The sequence below is a fragment of the Mobula hypostoma genome, chromosome 14, assembly GCF_963921235.1.
Source record: "Mobula hypostoma chromosome 14, sMobHyp1.1, whole genome shotgun sequence".
NCBI classification, from domain to species: Eukaryota; Metazoa; Chordata; class Chondrichthyes; order Myliobatiformes; family Myliobatidae; genus Mobula; species Mobula hypostoma.
Genome location: NC_086110.1, coordinates 79,350,281 through 79,367,250, shown reverse-complemented (window position 1 = coordinate 79,367,250; position 16,970 = coordinate 79,350,281). Strand labels below are relative to the sequence as shown.

Sequence of the window (16,970 nt, the reverse complement as noted above, 5' to 3'; positions counted from 1 at the left end):
ACCATGTGAATCGGTTCATTTGTTTTTCTGCAAGTTACAGCATTTCTAAAGGTTCAATTTCCTTACACATTAGTTCTGTCCAAACCTATTACAAAATGCATTCTCCCTTTCTTATATGATGGACTGCATTTGTTGGCTTCCAAATTCCACACTTGATGTATTTTTGAGGTGGGATGGAGAGGGGACAGGCGTAAACTATTTTGTAAATGGGGCGAAAATTAAAAATCTGAGGTGCAAAAGTACTTGAGGGTCCTCATGCAGGATTCCCTAAAGGTTAGCCTGTAGGTTGAGTCAGTGGTAATGAAGGCCAATGCAATATAGCATTCATTTTGAGAGGACTAGAATACAAGAGCAAGAGTGTAATGCTGAGGCTTTATAAGGCAATGATTGGACTGTACTTGGAGTTTGGTGAGCAGTTCTGGGATTTTTATCTAAGAAAGGATGTGCTGACATTGGAGAGGGTTCAGAGGAGGTTCATGAAAATGATCCCAGAAACAAAAGGGTTAACATATGAGGGTTACCATTTGATAGCTCTGGGCCTGTCCTTGCTGGAGTTTGGAAGAGTGAGGGGGGAACTGTATTAAAACCAATGAAATATTGAAAGGCCTAGATAAAGTCCATAAGACAGAGGAGCAGAATTAGGCCTTTTGGCCCATTGATCATCTCCGCTATTTTATCATGGCTGATCCATTTCCTTCTCAACCCTGCATCCCTTCATGTCCTGACTAATCAAGCATCTATCAACCTCTGTATTAACTATACCCAATGACTTGGCTTCCACAGCCACATGTGGCAACAAATTCCACAGATTCACCACCCCCTGGCTAAAGATATTCCTCCTCATGTCCATTCTAAATGGAAGCCCCTCTATTCTGAGGCTGTGTCCTCTGGTCTTAGGCTCCACATTATCGAGGCCTTTCAACTTTCAATAGGTTTCGATGAGATCCATCCTCATTCTTCTGAATTCTAGGGAGAACAGGCCCAGAGCAATCAAATGCTCCTGATATGATAAGACTTTCAATCCAGAATCATTTTTGTGAATATCCTTTGAACCCTCTCCAATCTCAGCACATCCTTTCTTATATAAGGGGCACAAAACTGCTCACAATACTCAAAGTGAGACCTCATCAGTGCCTTATAAAGCCACAACATTACATTAGTTGAAGTGGAGAGAATGTTTCCAATAGTGGAGGAGTCTAGGATTGGATGGCACAGCCTCAGAATAAAAGGACGTCCCTTTAGAACAAAGATGAAGAAGAATTTCTTTAGCTGGTAGTGAATCTGTGGAATTCATTGCCACAGATGGCTATGTTGGCCAAGTCATTGAGTATATTTAAAGAGATTGGTAGGTTCTTGATTAGTCAGGGTGTCAGGGGTTACATGGAGAGGGCAGGAGAATAGGGTTGAGGGGGGATAATGATGGAATGGCAGAGCAGGCTCGATGGGCTGAATGGCCTAATTCTGTTCCTATGTCTTACGGTCACAGCACAACGACCATGTACAGAAAAAAACAGGATTAAGAAAGGGGATTAAGCAGAGGGTTGAGGGAGAAGGGATTGAGGGGGGCAAGGGAGGAGGGATTAGAGGGGCAAGGGAGGAGGGATTGGGAGGCAAGAGTGGAGGGATTGGAGGGGCAAGGGAGGAGGGATTGAGGGAGGCAAGGGAGGAGGGATTGAGGGGGGGCAAGGGAGGAGGGATTGAGGGGGGCAAGGGAGGAGGGATTGAGGGGGGCAAGGGAGGAGGGATGGGGGCAAGGGAGGAGGGATTGAGGGGGGCAAGGGAGGAGGGATTGAGGGGGGCAAGGAGGGATTGGAGGGGCAAGGGAGGAGGGATTAGAGGGGCAAGGGAGGAGGGATTGGGAGGCAAGAGAGGAGGGATTGGAGGGGCAAGGGTGGAGGGATTGAGGGAGGCAAGGGAGGAGGGATTGAGGGAGGCAGGGGAGGAGGGATTGAGGGAGGCAAGGGAGGAGGAATTGAGGGGGGCAAGGGAGGAGGGATGGGGGCAAGGGAGGAGGGATTGAGGGGGGCAAGGGAGGAGGGATTGAGGGGGGGCAAGGGAGGAGGGATTGAGGGGGGCAAGGGAGGAGGGATTGAGGGGGGGCAAGGGAGGAGGGATTGAGGGGGGGCAAGGGAGGAGGGATTGGAGGGGCAAGGGAGGAGGGATTGGAGGGGCAAGGGAGGAGGGATTGAGGGAGGCAAGGGAGGAGGGATTGAGGGGGGCAAGGGAGGAGGGATTGAGGGGGGCAATGGAGGAGGGATTGAGGGGGGGCAAGGGAGGAGGGATGGGGGCAAGGGAGGAGGGATGGGGGCAAGGGAGGAGGGATTGAGGGGGGCAAGGGAGGAAGGATTGGGGGGCAAGGGAGGAGGGATTGGGGGGCAAGGGAGGAGGGATTGAGGGAGGCAAGGGAGGAGGGATTGAGGGGGGCAAGGGAGGAGGGATGGGGGCAAGGGAGGAGGGATTGAGGGGGCAAGGGAGGAGGGACTGGGGCAAGGGAGGAGGGATTGGGGGGCAAGGGAGGAGGGATTGAGGGGGGCAAGGGAGGAGGGATTGAGGGGGGCAAGGGAGGAGGGATTGAGGGGGGCAAGGGAGGAGGGATTGAGGGGGCAAGGGAGGAGGGATTGAGGGGGCAAGGGAGGAGGGATTGAGGGGGGGCAAGGAAGGAGGGATTGAGGGGGGGCAAGGAAGGAGGGATTGAGGGGGGGCAAGGAAGGAGGGATTGAGGGGGGCAAGGAAGGAGGGATTCAGGGGGGGCAAGGAAGGAGGGATTGAGGGGGGGCAAGGAAGGAGGGATTGAGGGAGGGGGCGAGGAAGGAGGGATTAAGGGGGCTGTGCCGAAGAGGAAGATGGATGCAGGTTTTCCATCCGAAATATGGAAATATACTTTTTGCTTCCACAGATGTGGCCTGATCCACTGTGTTCTTCCTGCATTGTTTTATGTTTCAGGTTCTAATAGCCATCTCTTATAACTGCAGCAAAATACTTCCTCCTCATGCTCTGTCTGACCATATACAATAGTAATAGTCTTTGACTTAATTTTTTTGAGCTTGTCTTTTTATATTAGTCATCTATACATACGGACCCTCAAATTACTTCAGTTTTAAGTTCAACATTTAATACTGACAATGACTAGAATGGACTTCGTTTCTTTTTGTGGTAAACATTGTGCATAATTGATGTTTTTTCTTGTGAGTGCTACTTATATGATGCTCTGTCCCTGTGATGTTGCTGTGTTCATTGTTGATAATAAACTCAACTCTGATAGCAGACAAATATTTAACAATTCTTAGGAAGACACAGAGTGCAACTGCTGGAACAAGGTACAAGTCACAAAGTGCTGGAGGGACTCAGCAGGCCAGGCAGCATCTATGGAGGGAAATGGACTTATTTGTTGCATAGGGTTGAGACCTGTCATCTGGACAGATGCAGTTCCCCAATGTCAGCCAACCAGTAGTCACATTTCAGAAGCTCAGATTTTCAGACACCTCCAGAGAAGCTCTGGAGTATGGATTCCAACCAAAGGACAGTTCCTGTCCGGAGTGACTCACCCAGTGCTCTCGTACAGCGCATCAGCACCTCTCCGATCTTCATTCGCGTCTCCACAGAGCGTGGTGTCTCACTTTCGTCCAGTGATGTTTGATATTCTCTGAGTAATCGGGGCAGGATTCGGGCTGGGTACACATCTGACAGCACTGACAAACCTACAGTGGCAGAGTTTGGAACAACGATTTGGGTTAGGTTCGGCACTGAGTGGTGCAGAGGAAGGGCTCAAAGATTGCCGACAGTGGCTCATCTCTCCTTCTTTCAGCAGTTCCAGCACTTCTGTTTGCACTCCATCAGTACTGTGTACACTGTTTACTCTGTTACCTTTATGTGAACAAGGAATTTGTGATGGCAATTCCCTGGGAATGTGATAAGGCATAGTGCAGCAGAAGCTTTGCTCTGTACACAACCCATACACACTCCTGTATTATTGTATACCTTCTGTATTTATAAAGTGGCCAGTGGGTGTATGTTTGTGGCTTTCTGCTGCTACAGCCCATTCACTTCAAACTTCAATGTGCTCTTCTGCACACCATTGTTGTAATGTGTGGTTATTTGAGTTACTGTTGTCTTCCTGACTCTGACCTCTCTGAATAATAAGACATTTTTGTCCATAAAACTGCCACTCACTGGAAATATTTTGTTTTTCCACACCATTCTCTGTAAACACTAGAAACTGTTGTGCGTGAAAATCCCAGGAGAGGCAAAAAGTATCATAGGAAAGGTAGATGAGCTCAGGGCGTGGGTCAACACCTCGAATTATGATATTGGAACTGAGAAATAAGAAAGGTATGACTACATTGGTGGGGCCATGTTACAGACCACCCAACAGCCCGAGGAACAAATTTGCAGAGATTGCAGGCTGTTGCAAAAAACGTAAGATTGCAACAGTGGGTGATTTTAACTTCCCACATATTGACTGGGAATCTCATACTGTAAAAGGACTAGATGGTATAGAGTTTGTCAAATGTGTTCAGGAAAGTTTCCTTAATCAGTACACAGAAGTCCCACTGAGCAAGTGTGCGATACTAGATCTGCTATTAGGGAATGAGACAGGGCAGGTAAAAGAAGTTTGTGTAGGGGAACACTTTGCATTGCTTGATCACAATGCCATTAGTTTCAATGTAAGTATGCAAAAAGATGGGTCTAGTCTACAGGTTGAAATTCTAAATTGGAGAAAAGCCAATTTTGATGATATCAGAAGTCACCTGGCAAGCGTGGACTGGGACAGACTGTAATCTGGCAAAGGTGTACTTGGTAAGTGGGAGGCATTCAAAAGTGAAATTTTGAGAGAACAAAGCTTGTATGTGTTTGTCAGAATAAAAGGTAAAGATAACAACTGTAGGGAACCTTGGCTGAGGCCCTGGTTAAGGAAAAAAAGCAGGTACATAGCAAGTGTAGGCAGGTAGGAACAAATGAGGTGCTTCTGGAGTATAAGAAACGCAAGAGAACACTTAAGAGAGAAATCAGGAGGGCTAAAAAAAGGCATGAGATGGCCCCAGAAGACAAGGTGAAGGAGAATCTTATGTTAAAAGTAAGAGTGTTGCAAGGGATAAAATTCGTCTTCTGGAAGATCAGAATGGTAATCCATGTGTGGAGATAAAAGAGATGGGGGGAATCTTAAATAAATGTTTGCATCTGTATTTACTCAGGAGGCAGACACAGAGTCTATAGAAGAGAGGCAAATTAGGGTAGATAAACACCCAGGGCCTGACAAAACGTTCCCTCAGACCCTGCAGAAATTGCCAGGGCCCTACCAGAGATATTTAAATCATTCTTAGCGACAGGTGAGGTACCAGAGGACTGGAGGATACCCAATGTTGTTCTGCTGTTCAAGAAAGAACATAAGAAATAGGAGCAGGAGTCGGCCATCTGGCTCGTTGAGCCTGCTCCGCCATTCAATAAGATCATGGCTGACCTGACCATGGACTCATCTCCATCTACCTGCTTTTTCCCCATAATCTTTAATTCCCCTACTATGCAAAAATCTATCCAATCTTGTCTTAAGTATATTTACTGAGGTAGCCGCCACTGCTTCCCTGGGCAGAGAATTCCACAGATTCACCACTCTCTGGGAAAAGCAGTTCCTCCTCATCTCCGTCCTAAATCTACTCCTCTGAACCATGAAGCCATGTCTCCTAGTTCTAGTCTCACCTACCAGTGGAAACAACTTTCCTGCCTCTATCTTATCTATCCCTTTCAAAATTTTATTATGTCTCTAAAATATCTCCTCTCATTCTTCTGAATTCCAGCGAGTACAGTCCCAGACGACTCAATCTCTCCTCACAGTCTAACCCCCTCATCTCTGGAATCAACCTAGTGAACCTTCTCTATACCACCTCCAAAGCCAATATATCCTTCCCCAAGTAAGGAGACCAGAACTGCATGCTATACTCCAGATGTGGCCTCACCAGTACCCTGTACATTTGCAGCATAACCTCCCTGCTCTTACATTCAACCCCTCTAGCAATGAAGGCCAACATTCCATTTGCCTTCTTGATGGTCTGCTGCACCAGCAAACCAATCTTCAGTAATTCATGCACAAGCCTCCCAAGTCCCTCTGCACAACAGCATGCTGCAATTTTTTTACCATTTAAATAATAATCTGCTCTTTCATTTTCCCTTCCAAAGTGGATGACCTCACATTTACCAACATTGTACTCCATCTGCCAGACCCTTGCCCACTCACTTAACTTATCTATATCTCTTCTCTGCAGACTCTCCATATCTTCTGCACAATTTGCTTTTCCACTCAATTTTATCATCAGCAAACTTAGAGGCACTACACTCAGTCCCGTCTTCTGGGTCGTTAATGTAAATCGTGAACATTTGCAGGCCCAGCATCGACCCCAGCGACACACCACTCACCACTGATTGCCAACCAGAGTAACACCCATGTAACCCAACTCTCTGCTTTCTATTAGTTAACCAATCCTCTATCCACAAAGATAAAACTTTTATGTGGCACTTTATCGAACGCCTTCTGGAAATCCAAGTAAATAACATCCACCTGTTCCCCTTTATCCACTGTGCTTGTTATATCCTTAAAGAACTCCAGTAAGTTTGTCAAACAGGACCTGCCTTTGCTGAATTCATGCTGCATTTGCCTGATGGATCCATTTCTTTCCAGATGCTTTTCTAGTTCTTCTTTAATGATAGCAAGGATTTTCCCAACTACAGATGTTCAACTAACTGGCCTATAGTTACCTGTCTTTTGCCTACATTCTTTTTTGAACAGTGGTGTAACATTCATCTTCTTCTAATTCACCAGGACCTGCTCAGAGTCCAGAGAATTTTGGTAAATTATCACCAAAGCCTCTACTATCACTTGTGCCATTTCTTTCAATACCCTGGGATGCATTCCATCAGGACCAGGGGACTTATCTATCTTCAAGCCCACAAGTGACCTACATTCACTTTAGCCACCCTTTTCTGCTTTACACAATTATAAAAACTTCTACTATCCTTTTTTATATTTTGTGCTAGTTTATTTACATAATCTAGCTTCCCTTTCTTTATTGTTCGCTTAGTGGTACTTTGTTGCTTTTTAGAGCTTTCCAATCTTCCAGTTTCCCTCTACTCTTGGCAACTTTGTATGCACGAGCTTTTAGTTTGATGCCTTCTTTTATTTCATTAGTTATCCAAGGCTGGCTCTCCCCACTCTTACTGTCCTTGCTTTTAACTGGAATATACTTTTGTTGAGCACTGTGAAAAATCTCTTTGAAAGTCTTCCACAGTTCCTCAACTGCCCCACCATATAGTCTGTGTTCCTAGTCAACTCTGACCAAATCCTCCTTCATCCTATTGTAGTCTCCATTGTTTAGACATAATACACTGGTTTTAGATTGAATTATTATACCCTCCATTTGTACGAGAAGCTCAATCATACTGTCATCACTCTTTCCAAGAGGATCCCTAATTGCAAGATCACCAATTTTACCTAACTCATTGCACAGGACCAGATCTAAGATAGCACATTCCCTTGTAGGTTCAGTAACATGCTGTTCAAGAAAGCCATCACGGATGCATTCTGTGAAGTCGTCCTCAAGAATTTCTTGACCAACTTGATTCATCCAATCTATGTGCAAGTCCCCCATGATAACTGCTGTTCCATTCTTACATGCCTCTGATATTTCTCTGTTTATTGCCTGTGCCACTGTAATGTGATTATTTGGTGGCCCAGAGACAACTCCCATCAGTGATTTTTTTCCCTTTATTATTCCTAATCTCTACCCAGATGGATTCAACATTCTACTCCTTAGATCTTATATCTTCTCTCACTATCGTCCTGATCTCATCTTTAATTAAGAGCACTACCCCACCTCCCTTACCTTCCTGCCTATCCTTCCATATTACCTGATGTCCTTGGATATTTAATTCCCAATCCTCTCCACCCTGCAACCACGTCTCTGTAATGGCAACTGAATCAGCCCTTTTGTGCTCATTTGAGACACAAGTTCACCGACCTTGTTTCAAATACTACAGGCATTCAAATAAAGTGCCCTTACACTCATTGTGCTTTTCATATCTCGTAACCTTTTACTCTTCTGCACTTGACTATTCTTCATTCCACTTTTACTTTTCTCTTATTTTTTTAAATCTTTATCCACACTTTTCTCTTTTACTTTATCCTTTCTTCTCCAATCTGTTGAACCCATCCCCCTACTATTTAGTTTTAAGCCCCATCCACAGCCCTATTTGTGTGATTCACTAGGATCCAGGTCCCATCACGGTTCGGATGGAGCCCGTCCCATTGGTACAGCTCCCTCCTTTCCGAATACTGGTGCCAATTTCCCATGAATTCAAATACACTTCTCCCACACCAATCCTTGAGCCATGCATTTAACTCTTTAATCTTCTTGACCCTCTGCCAATTTGCACATGGCTCAGGTACTAATCCAAAGATTACTACCTTTTTGGTTCTGCTTTTTAATTTAGTCCCTAGCTGCTCAAATTCCCTCAGCAGAACCTCTTTCCTTGTTCTACCTATGTTGTTGGTACCCACATGGACCATGACAACTGGATCTTTGCTTTCCCACTGCAAATTCCTCTGCAGGTCAGATAAGATGTCCCAAACCCGGGCACCAGGCAGGCAACACAGCCTTCAGGATGCTCTATCCTCAAAAACAGAGAACTCTGTCTATTCCCCTGACTATATTATCCCCTATCACCACTATATTTCTCTTCTTCCCCCCCACCCCTTGAATGGGGCCACAGTTAGGTTGTTCATCCTTCCTACAGCCCCCACTCTCATCCACACAGGGAGCAAGAATCTGACCTGTTGGACGAGCTCAAGGACTGAGACTCCTCCAGCACTGTCTCTTGGATCCCATTACCTGTTTCACTCACAGTCCCTGACCACAGACCGAATTTGAACAGCTAATCTAATGGGTGTGACTACAACACACTCCAGGTAACAGAGACTGAAACTCTTCTCGTCCCTGATGAGCCGCAGTGTTTGAAGCTCAGATTCCAGGTCATCAGCTTTGAGCCTGAGTTCCTTGAGCAGCCAACACTTGCTGCAGATATGGTCACCAGGAACCACAATGGGGTCTACCAGCTCCCACATCATGCAGCTACAGCACATCACCTGATCCCGAATCCACCCTACTTAATTTAATCAGCTGCAATTTAGGTTCTAAAAATAAACCAGGAAATTATAGGCTGGTGAGCCTGACATCACTAGTGGGAGAATTATTGGTATTCTGAGGGACTGAACACACAAGTATTTGGATAGACATGGACTGATTAAGGATAGTTAGCATGGCTTTGTGTGTGGTGGGTTGTGTCTAACCAATTTTATAGAGGTTTTTGAGCAAGCTATCCAGGAAAGTTTATGACGGTAAGGCAGTGGATGTTGTGTACATGGTCTTTAGTGACACGACTAGAGTAGCAGCAGTACTCTCAATGGATATGATCAAATATTCCCGTTTCAGCCCGATACACTAAAAAGCACAACTGCTTCCAAGGTCAGTACAGTCAACAAAGATATCTCAATGCGTTTAAATGAACTATCGCTGCTTAAAACTGATGGAAACAACACTGATTGTGGTCGGAAGTGCCCACGGAGGAAGCGCAGGTCTAGATCAGGGTTACAAGTGCGTTTAAGGAAACGAGGTTTTAAACTCCCTATACCGACTATCTTCCAGGCGAACGTGCAGTCTCTGGTGAATAAAATTGATGATCTCAGAGCCAGGGTGCTGAACCAGAGGGACGTTAGGACCACGTGTGTCCTTTGTTTCACAGAATCCTGGTTAACCCCTTCCATACCGGATGCACCAATTCAGATCGACGGGTTTACTATACACTGTCAGAATAGATCTAAAAAGTCTCTCAAAAGCAGAGGTGGAGGAGTATGCCTCAGGGTCAACTCTTCTTGGTGCACAAATATATCAGTGCTGTCCCAATTCTGCTCACCAGAGCTGGAATATCTGCAGTAAAGTGCTGTCCTTTTTACCTACCACGGGAGTTCTCTGGGGTCATTTTGGTAGCAGTTTACATTCCACCTCAGGCCAATGTCAAGCAGGCTTCAGATGATCTGAGCAATGGGATCAACATGCACGAAACAGCGCATCCTAATGCCTTCACCATTGTTTTGGGAGATTTTAACCAGGCCAGTCTAAAAAAATCATTAAGTAACAACTATCAACAGATCATTTGCAATACCAGAGGAAACAACACACTGGACCATTGTTACACCACCATCAAGAATGCCTACTGTGCTATTCCACTGCATAACTTCAGGAAGTCTGATCACCTGGCTGTACTTCTACTCCCTGAGTACAGGCAGAGACTGAAGACTGCAGCACCAGTAGTGAGGACCAAGAAGGTACGGACAAGGGAAGCACAGGAGCCTGCAGGCTTTGAATCAGCAGACTGGACTGTATTCAGGGAAACAACAGGAATTCTGCAGATGCTGGAAATTCAAGCAACACAAATCAAAGTTGCTGGTGAACACAGCAGGCCAAGCAGCATCTGTAGGAAGAGGTGCAGTCGACGTTTCAGGCCGGGACCCTTCGTCAGGCGAAGGGTCTGACGAAGGGTCTCGGTCTGAAACGTTGACTGCACCTCTTCCTACAGATGCTGCTTGGCCTGCTGTGTTCACCAGCAACTTTGATGTGTGTTGCTGTATTCAGGGATTCATCTTCGAATCTGGATGAGTATGCTGCAGTTGTTACCGACTTCATTAAAGCTTGTGTGGATGAGTGTGTGCCCACAAAGACTTACTGTACATTCCCAAACCAAAAGCCATGGATGAACCAGAAGGTATGTCATCCGCTGAAGGCTAGCTCTGAGGCATTCAAGTCTGGCAACTAGGGTCTGTACCAGAAAACGAGGTATGATTTACAGAGGGCTATTTCAAGGGCAAAGAGACAATTTCAAATGAGGTTGGCGGCGACATCAGATGCATGGCAACTCTGGCAGGGTTTGCAAGACATTACCTCCTACAAAGTGAAACGCAATAGCATGAATGACAGAGATGCTTCACTACCAGAGGAGCTCAACACCTTCTAAGCACACTTTGAAAGGGAGAACACAATTACAGCTATGAAGATCCCTGCTGCACCTGATGACCCTGTGATCTCTGTCTCAGAGGCCGATGTTAGACTGTCTTTAAAGAGAGTGAACCCTCGCAAGGCAGAAGGTTCCGATGGAGTACCTGGGAAGGCTCTGAGAACCTGTGCCAACCAACTAGCGGGAGTATTCAAGGACATTTTCAACCTCTCACTGCTACGGGTGGAAGTTCCCACTTGCTTCAAAAAGGCAACAATTACACCAGGTCCTAAGAAGAATAATGTGGGCTGCCTTAACGATTATTGCCCGGTAGCACTCACATCAACAGTGATGAAATGCTTTGAGAGGTTAGTCATAACTAGACTGAACTCCTGCTTCAGCAAGGACCTGGACCCAATGCAATTTGCCTATCGCCACAATAGGTCAATGGCAGACGCAATCTCAATAGCTCTCCACACGGTGTTAGACCACCTGGACAACACAAACACCGACGTCAGGATGCTGTTCATCGACTATAGCTCAGCACTTAATACCATCATCCCCACATTCCCACAATCCTGATCGAGAAGTTGCAGAATCTGAGCCTCTGTACCTCCCTCTGCAATTGGATCCTTGACTTTCTAACCGGAACACCACAATCTGTGAGGATTGGTAATAACATCCCCTTCTCGCTGACGATCAACACTGGCGCACCTCAGGGGTGTGTGCTTAGCCCACTGCTCTACTCTCTATATATGCATGACTGTGTAGTTAGGCATAGCCCAAATACATAGCCTATAAATTTGCTGACAATACAACCATTGTTGGTAGAATCTCTGGTGAAGAGGAGTGAGATAAGTCAACTAGTGGAATGGTGCCGCAGTAACAACCTGGCACTCAACGTCAGTAAGACGAAAGAGCTGATTGTGGACTTCAGGAAGGGTAAGACGAAGGAACACATACTAATCCTCACAGAGGGCTCAGAAGCGGAGAGAGTGAACAGCTTCAAGTTCCTGGGTGTCAAGATCTCTGAGGATCTAACCTGGTCCCAACATATTGATGTAGTTATAAAGAAGGCGAGACAGCAGCTATACTTTATTAGAAGTTTGAAGAGATTTGGCATATCAACAAATAAACTCAAAAACTTCTATAGTTGTACTGCGGAGAGCATTCTGACAGGCTGCATCACTGTCTGGTATGGGGGTGGGGTGCTAATGCACAGGACCGAAAGAAGCTACAGAAGGTTGTAAATTTAGTCAGCTCCATCTTGGGTACTAGCCTACAAAGTATCCAGGACATCTTTAGGGAGCGGTGTCCCAGAAAGGCAGCGTCCATTATTAATGACCTCCAGCACCCAGGGCATGCCCTTTTCTCACTGTTACCATCAGGTAGGAGGGACAGAAGCCTGAAGGCACACACTCAGTGATTCAGGAACAGCTTCTTCCCCTCTGCCATCTGATTCCTCAATGGACATTTTGGAATATTCCAAAGAAGAAGAAATTTTCGAGTGGAAAAAGGATGCAACCGTGGTTGACAAGAGAAGTCAAAGCCAAAGTTAAAGCAAAAGAGAGGGCATACAAGGAAGCAAAAATTAGTGGGAAGAGAGAGGATTGGGAAGTTTTTAAAACCTTACAAAAGGAAACCAATAAGGTCATTAAGAGAGAAAAGATTAACTATGAAAGGAATCTAGCAAATAATATCAAAGAGGATACTAAAAACTTTTTCAAGTATATAAAGAGTAAAAGACAGGTGAGAGTAGATATAGGACCAATAGAAAATGATGCTGGAGAAATTGTAATGGGAGATCAGGAGATGGCAGAGGAACTGAACGAGTATTTTGCATCAGTCTTCACTGAGGAAGACATCAGCAGTATACCGGACACTCAAGGGTGGCAGGGAAGAGAAGTGTGCGCAGTCACAATTATGACAGGGAAAGTACTCAGGAAGCTGAATAGTCTAAAGGTAGATAAATCTCCTGGACCAGAGGGAATGCACCCTTGTGTTCTGAAGGAAGTAGCTGTGGAGATTGCGGAGGCATTAGCAATGATCTTTCAAAAGTCGATAGATTCTGGCATGGTTCCAGAAGACTGGAAGACTGCAAATGTCACTCTGCTATTTAAGAAGGGGGCAAGGAAGCAAAAAGGAAATTATAGACCTGTTAGCTTGACATCGGTGGTTGGGAAGTTGTTGGAGTCGATTGTCAAGGATGAGGTTACAGAGTACCTGGAGGCATATGACAAGATAGGCAGAACTCAGCATGGATTCCTTAAAGGAAAATCCTGCCTGACAAACCTATTACAATTTTTTGAGGAAATTACCAGTAGGCTAGACAAGGGAGATGCAGTGGATGTTGTATATGTGGATTTTCAGAAGGCCTTTGACAAGGTGCCACACATGAGGCTACTTAACAAGATAAGAGCCCATGGAATTACAGGAAAGTTACATACATGGATAGAGCATTGGCTGATTGGCAGGAAACAGAGAGTGGGAATAAAGGGATCCTATTCTGGTTGGCTGCCGGTTACCAGTGGTGTTCCACAGGGATCAGTGTTGGGGCTGCTTCTTTTTACATTGTACATCAACGATTTGGATTATGGAATAGATGGCTTTGTGGCTAAGCTTGCTGATGATATGAAGATAGGTGGAGGGGCCGGTAGTGCTGAGAAAACGGAGAGTCTGCAGAGAGATTTGGATAGATTGGAAAAATGGGCAGAGAAGTGGCAAATGAAGTACAATGTTGGAAAGTTTATGGTTATGCACTTTGGCAGAAAAAATAAACCGGCAGACTATTATTTAAATGGGGAAAGAATTCAAAGATCTGAGATGCGACGGGACTTGGGAATCCTCGTACAGGATACCCTTAAAGTTGACCTCCAGGTTGAGTCAGTAGTGAAGAAGGTGAATGCAATGTTGGCATTCATTTCTGGAGGAATAGAGTATAAGAGCAGGAATGTGATGTTGAGGCTCTATAAGGCGCTGGTGAGACCTCATTTGGAGTACTGTGGGCAGTTTTGGTCTCCTTATTTAAGAAAGGATGTGCTGACGTTGGAGAGGGTACAGAGAAGATTCACTAGAATGACTCCGGGAATGAGAGGGTTAACATATGAGGAATGTTTGTCCGCTCTTGGACTGTATTCCTTGCAGTTTAGAAGAATGAGGGGAGACCTCATAGAAACATTTTGAATGTTGAAAGGCATGCACAGAGTGGATGTGACAAAGTTGTTTCCCATGATGGGGGAGTCTAGTACGAGAGGGCATGACTTAAGGATTGAAGGGCACCCATTCAGAACAGAAATGTGAAGAAATTTTTTTAGTCAGAGGGTGGTGAATCTATGGAATTTGTTGCCACGGGCAGCAGTGGAGGCCAAGTCATTGGGTGTATTTAAGGCAGAGATTGATAGGTATCTGAGTAACCAGGGCATCAAAGGTTATGGTGAGAAGGCGGGGGAGTGGGACTAAATAGGAGAATGGATCAGCTCATGATAAAATGGTGGAGCAGACTTGATGGGCCGAATGGCCTACTTCTGCTCCTTTGTCTTATGGTCTTATGGACATTCAATCTTTGGACTCAACCTCACTTTTAAAAAATATACAGTATTTCTGTTTGTGCACATTTAAAAAAATCTATTCAATGTACATAATTGATTTACTTGTTTATTTATTATGATTATTTCATTTATTTTTTTTTCTCTGCTAGATTATGTATTGCATTGAAGTGCTGCTGCTAAGTTAACAAATTTCATGTCACATGCCGTGATAATAAACCTGACTCTCATTCTGAAGATCCTTTCCTGTAGTGAATACTGAAGCAAAGCACTCATTAAGTACCTCAGCTATCTCCTCCGGTTCCATACACACTTTTCCACTGTCACACTTAATTGGTCCTATTCTCTCACGTGTTATGCTCTTGCTTTTCACATACTTGTAGAATGCCTTGGGGTTTTCCTTAATCCTGCTTGCCAAGGCCTTCTCACGGCCCCTTCTGGCTCTCCTAATTTCATTCTTAAACTCCTTCCTGCTAGCCTTATAACCTTCAACATCTCTGTCATTACCTCGTTTTTTGAACCTTTCGTAAGCTTTTCTTTTCTCTTGACTAGATTTGTACACCACGGTTCCTGTACCCTACCATCCTTTCCCTCCCTCATTGGAATGTACCTATGCAGAACTCCACACAAATATCCTCTGAACATTTACCACATTTCTGCCGTACATTTCCCTGAGAACATCTGTTCCCAATTTATGCTTCCAAGTTCCTGCCTGATACCTTCATATTTCCCCTTATTCCAATTACACGCTTTCCTAACTTGTCTGTTCCTATCCCCCTCCAATGCTATTGTAAAGGAGATAGAATCGTGATCACTATCTCCAAAATGGCAGAAGGAATAAAGATGTGGACTATTTTGTATTTTCACTTCTGGGGTGTCAACACCATTGAAAACCTGAATGGCAGCTCTCATTTAAAATGATAGAAAACATCAAATATTCTCACTTTAGCCTGCCACAGCTGAGAACCATATCTGCATTGATGATCTGTACAGTAAGTGTTGAAGTTTTAATGCAATTGAGTGATCTATTGCTGCTTAAAATCGACCGTTATAGACTGGACTGATGAAAGAGGGGTTGACGTGCTGGTTTAAAGATCAAGGTTTTTGACTCCCAATGTCAATTACCTTGCCGGCAGATAAAATTGACGATCTCATAGCCAGGAGCTGTATCAGAGGGATGTTAGGAGCGTGTGCTTCTTTTGTTTTACTGAATTTTGGTTAATCCCTTTTGTGTTGGACGCTGCGATTCAAATACACAGGTTCACAATTCAGCATCAAGATACGTTGGTCAAGTCTCTCCAAAGTAAAGGTGGAGGTGTACCTCGTGCTCTACTCCTTGTGGTGTACTAATGTTTCGGTGACGTACCAATATTGCTCATCAGACCTGGATTGCCTTGCAATTACGTGCCGGCCATTTTACGGGCCGCGGGAGATTTTAGTGATATTCTTGGTAGCAGTGTTCATTCCACGTCAGGCCAATGTCAAAACAGGCTCTAGACAAACTGAGCAATGTAATCAACAAGGACAATGCCTTCCCCATCATTTCAGGGGATTTTAACCAGGCCAGCTTGATAAAGTCACTAAATAATTATCATCAACAAATCTCCTGCAGTACCAGAGGAAATAACACACTGGACCACGGTTACACTAAGTTTAGGAGTGCCTACCAAGCTATCCCATGCCCACACTTTGGTAGGTCTGATCACCTAGCTGTATTTCTACTCCCTGAGAATAGGCAGCACCAGTAATGAAAACCAAGAAGGTTTGGACCAGCGAACCACAGGAGCGCCTACAGGACTGCTTTGAAGCAGTGGACTGGACTATGTTCAGGTTCATCTTTGAACCCGAATGAGTATGCCACAGTTGTCACTGACGTCATTAAGATCATGTGGATGAGTGTGTGCCAACGAAAACTTTCTGTACATTCCCAAACTAAAAGCCGTGGATTAACCTTGAGGTTCATAGTCTGCTGAGGGCTAGATCTATAGCATTTAAGTCTGGTAACACAGGTCTGTAAAGAAAACCAGGTATGACTTGTGGAAGGCTATTTCAAGAGCAAAGAAACAATTCCAGGAGAGGTTGAAGGTGATATCAGATGCATGTCAACTGTGTCGGGGTTTGCAGTCCACTACTTCCGACAAAGCAAAACCCAATATCATGAATGACAGTGATGCTTCATTACCAGGCGAACTCAATGCCTTTTATGCTTGCTTTGACAGGGAGAATAAAATTACAGCTATGAGGATCCCCTGTACTATCAGATGCCCCTGTGATCTGTGGGTGGAAGTAAGGAATAGGAAGGGATGAATTTCTCTACTGGGTGTTTTTTTATAGACCACCCAACAGTAACAGGGATATCGAGGAGCAGATAGGGAGTCAGATTCTGGAAAG

The 16,970-nt window shown here is 44.9% G+C and overlaps 1 protein-coding gene across 1 annotated transcript in view; it reads right to left on the bottom strand.

Moving 5' to 3' along the window:
• tango6 (transport and golgi organization 6 homolog (Drosophila)) overlaps positions 1–16,970 on the bottom strand; it is a 165,303-nt gene that overhangs the window by 19,446 nt on the left and 128,887 nt on the right. The window contains exon 15 of the mRNA XM_063067293.1: positions 3,546–3,698. Within this exon, the coding sequence (XP_062923363.1) occupies positions 3,546–3,698 (153 nt within the window). The remainder of the gene's footprint in view (positions 1–3,545; positions 3,699–16,970) is intronic.